Raw genomic sequence first — 4,203 nt, 5'->3', positions numbered from 1 at the left:
TCTCCACACTGAAATTTATAATTAAACTTTTTTTACTTTGATTTTCTGTTAAATCACTGCAGAATTTGTGCAGTTTAAATCAGCCACATGGTAAATGTAAAAAGATATTTAGTTTTTATAWATCCTCAAATAAATTATAATAAAAGGAAGTTTTGTTTAAAGTCAAAACTTTTATAAAAAATAAACTKTGAAGAGCTGAAACTTGAAGTGAGTCTTAATGAAATATTTTCTAAACATGACAAAGGATCAAATGTTGTGTGTGTTTTCAGTAAATGGACTTTTTTTTGGGTCAATACTGGCATCAAACTTATGAAAAAAGAATCAGTTGAAACAAATTAACCAGTCAGGTTTTTAATTTCTTGAAGTCGTTCATCCAGCTGTTGGAAACTGAACTCACCCTTGAAACAGGAACAGGTTGACATAATTGTAGCTCTTGGTGAGGAAATTCCCCAGAACTCTGGTGGGATAACCACAGCGGATCTGATAGGCCGACAGCCCGAAGTAGATGCACTTGACGAAGTACCACATCTGAGCCACGGTGTTCTCGCTGAAACGCCTGAAACAGGAGGAACAGAGACAGGAGATAATGTTTTTACTGCGGTACTTTTAATTTTACTGTCAGTGTCGATGTTTTAAAGATGAAAACCTGAAACAGGAAGGAAATGAGGTCTTTAAAGAAAGACTGGATGAAATATTAGAAAAAACTTCTACAGTTTCTGATTAAAAATAAATAAATAAATTAAAAAATATATACTGTATACACACACACACACACACACACACTGTATTCATGTATATTACTAGAAATGGGGTTACAGACAGGCTATTGATGATTAGATTTTTTTACGCTTTTTAATCTAAAAAAATTATGATCGTATTACACATGAATAAATACGGTAAATTAATTTTTAACACACGGAAAATAGCAAACACAGGCCTTCAGCCTGTCATTTTAACTCTGAAATGTAGCAAAAAGGAGCAAAAACTACCTCAAATATAAAGTAGTGAAAGGATAGCTAAAAGCAGCAAAAAATAGCTACAAGATTAATGTAACAAAAGGTTGATAAAAAGCTGAAAACACCAAAAGGCTACATAAACGGTACCTAAAACTAGCAAAACAAAACACTAACAAAGCAAACCCCAACGCATTAAAAGCTAAAAAGTAACACAATATTAGCTAATGTTGTTAAACTACCTAAAAGTTAAAGCAGCAAAAGGGAAGCTAAAATAACTAAAAGGTCAATTAAAGCTAAAAGTAACACAACACTAATAGTTGAAAGCAGCTAAATGCTACCTAACAGCACCAAAACTAAATGCTAAATAATAGAACCGAATAGTTAAAAGAAGAAAAAAACTACCTTATAGATAAAATAGCAAAAGAGTACTCAAAAGTAAAAGTAGCAAAAGGGCTACTCAAATACATGAAAGGCTAAATAAAAGCTAAAAATTACTGAAAGCAGCTAAATGCTAACAGCAGCAAAACAAAATGCTACATTAAAGAATCAAATAGCTAAAAGTAGCAAACCAAACGATTAATAAAGACAAATAAACTTTTAAATACAAGATAAAAAAAATGCTTTAAGTACTTTTTCAAGAACTTCTAGCTGTTTTTACACTTCTAATAATTATCAAAATATTACTTCACTTATTTTATATTAATATTTTTTATTTTACAGAAAAAACATGTTTATCTTAAAAGACAAAGTTGAAGAAATTGCAAATTCCTAGAAGTTAGGCCATTTTTCCCTTTAATATCTGCTCAGTCCTGTATAATATTTATATATTTAAATCTTATACCTACAGGAGTCCAATTTAACTTGAATATGAGCTGTTYTTTAATCCAGATCTGTTTCCTGGGTAAAAAAAAGAAAAAAAAAAGACAAATTCTCACTTTTCGGTGACGCCCGGCAGGATAAAGAACATCCAGAAGTGGATCCCAAAGACCAGGATGACCTGGAAGATGACCTTCCCCATGACCGTCTTTCTGAGGTAGAGGGCCCGGTCCACCACCATGGTGCCAAACTGGATCAGGACCATGACCAGGAAGGGTCCCGGCACCTGATCCTCAGACAGCGACGAGGTAATATCTGCCGACGAGTGTTTCTAAACACGACGAAAAAGACGCAGCGTTGAGTTTCTGGTGGATTTATTTCCACATTTAGGATTAAAAAAGAACTCACGCCGAACGCCCAGAATCCAAAAACGATGATGATGAAGTCAACGGTGTCGGCGAGGAACATCAACACGTAGACGTCCGTGACGGCGCTGTAGTCCGGATGGATCAGGTTGTAGAAGAACTGCTTCATGGGGAGGTAGAGCTCCAGAAACCTACAAAATAAAAGCACGATTTAACTCGGTGTTTTTGTGCTTTTATCTTTCTGCTTCTGCCTCTCGGCTCTGTCAGGCCTGCAGTGTGAACAGCGTTCGTAAGGTAGTAAAATCAAACTAAATGCCATTAGTCCGAAAACCACAAAAAAACAAAACCCAGGTTGACTTACTGTTCCGGGCCTAACATCTCAGAAACCACTCGTTCCATCGTGATTCCATTTAGAAGAATAACAAGCTTTGATCGTCTGTTGCAGCACTTACAAAAATGACACTGAACGGCCTGACGGGAACGCGGTAATTAAAGGTCTAAACTTAGACCCGTAAAAGGTTTCCAGCTGGATATGATCCGTCGGGGGCGGGGTCGGCCGAGCCTCGTTTTGTTTCTYGGTTCTTAGGGTTTTTGGTCGTACCGCTTTATGATGAAAGCTCTGGCCTTGTGGAGCAGCTCCCTCAGCTTCTCCACCACCAGCTCCTTGTGGGTCTTCTGCTGGACGCTGGCCAGGCTGCCGTCTTTGTGGCTGCTGTTGTGGGACGTGGTGCTTCCTGTGGGAACGGTTCACACTCTGAGTTGTAAACGGGCCGAGGCCGGGACTAACAGTGGTTCTGAAGAGGGCCATGACGTACCTCTTTTGGATCTGGCAGAGGAAAGGCGGGAGCGGTGGGAAATGTGCGAGCCCCCGCTGGAGCTCTTGCGTCGCTGGTAGGTCTGCGTCTGGGGGTGGTGGACCTGGACCAGTCCGGACTCGATGGACGTCTCAAAGTTGATGGACCTCAACGATCGGACGGAGCCTCTCCCCTCGCTGACGATGGACGAGGCTGGCTCAGAGTCCCTCTCGCTCTCCTCCTTGTCTTTTCCCTCGTCCTCAGACTCGCTCTCAGGGGACACCTCCTTCTTCTCTTTGGGGACGTCCTCGTCCCACAGACCGTGACACTGAGGACACAAATATAACTGTCGTGATTTTTGTTTGTGTAAACATTGATCCTGTCAGAGTCTCAGAATAAAACCTGAGTTTGTCTGAACTTTTAAAATATTTTTATCAATAAATTAAATTCACGTTTTAATAATAATAAATATTTACTCTGTTGTTCCCTCTTCATCCTCCCATCTTAGTCTGTCCTCAGTCCAACTACTCCCATGTCCTCTCTAACTGGAGATGTCCTCACACGTGTCCCTGTTGTCCTCACACACATCCTGCCTGTCCTCGTACATGTCCTGTACCCGTCTAACATGTCCTGCCTATCCTCATACATGTCCTATACTAATCTAACATGTCCCGCCTGTCCTCATACATGTCCTATATTAATCTAACGTGTCCCGCCTGTCCTCGTACATGTCCTGTACCCGTCTAACATGTCCTGCCTATCCTCATACATGTCCTATATTAATCTAACGTGTCCCGCCTGTCCTCGTACATGTCCTGTACCGGTCTAACATGTCCCGCCTGTCCTCATACAAGTCCTATATTAATCTAACATGTCCCGCCTGTCCTCATTCATGTCCTATATTAATCTAATATGTCCCACCTGTCCTCATACATGTCCTGTACTAATCTAACATGTCCCACCTGTCCTCATACATGTCCTGTACTAATCTAATATGTCCCACCTGTCCTCATTCATGTCCTATACTAATCTAACATGTCCCACCTGTCCTCATACATGTCCTGTACTAATCTAACATGTCCCACCTGTCCCCATACATGTCCTATACTAATCTAACATGTCCCACCTGTCCTCATACATGTCCTACACTAATCTATCATGTCCCACCTGTCCTCATACATGTCCTACACTAATCTAACATGTCCCACCTGTCCCCATACATGTCCTATACTAATCTAACATGTCCCACCTGTCCTCATACATGTCCTGTAC

General features: G+C 40.5%; 1 protein-coding gene across 5 annotated transcripts in view; it reads right to left on the bottom strand.

Moving 5' to 3' along the window:
- piezo2b (piezo-type mechanosensitive ion channel component 2b) overlaps nucleotides 1-4,203 on the bottom strand; it is an 82,319-nt gene that overhangs the window by 7,243 nt on the left and 70,873 nt on the right. For all 5 annotated transcript variants that reach the window (XM_014019968.1, XM_014019965.1, XM_014019964.1 and 2 more), the window contains 5 exons: nucleotides 2,953-3,259; nucleotides 2,739-2,871; nucleotides 2,181-2,328; nucleotides 1,892-2,103; nucleotides 398-556 (listed from right to left, as the gene is read on the bottom strand). In XM_014019968.1, the coding sequence (XP_013875422.1) occupies nucleotides 398-556; nucleotides 1,892-2,103; nucleotides 2,181-2,328; nucleotides 2,739-2,871; nucleotides 2,953-3,259 (959 nt within the window). The remainder of the gene's footprint in view (nucleotides 1-397; nucleotides 557-1,891; nucleotides 2,104-2,180; nucleotides 2,329-2,738; nucleotides 2,872-2,952; nucleotides 3,260-4,203) is intronic.

The sequence above is a fragment of the Austrofundulus limnaeus genome, unplaced genomic scaffold, assembly GCF_001266775.1.
Source record: "Austrofundulus limnaeus strain Quisiro unplaced genomic scaffold, Austrofundulus_limnaeus-1.0 Scaffold237, whole genome shotgun sequence".
Taxonomy (NCBI): domain Eukaryota; kingdom Metazoa; phylum Chordata; class Actinopteri; order Cyprinodontiformes; family Rivulidae; genus Austrofundulus; species Austrofundulus limnaeus.
This window is presented reverse-complemented; position numbering and strand designations above follow the sequence as displayed.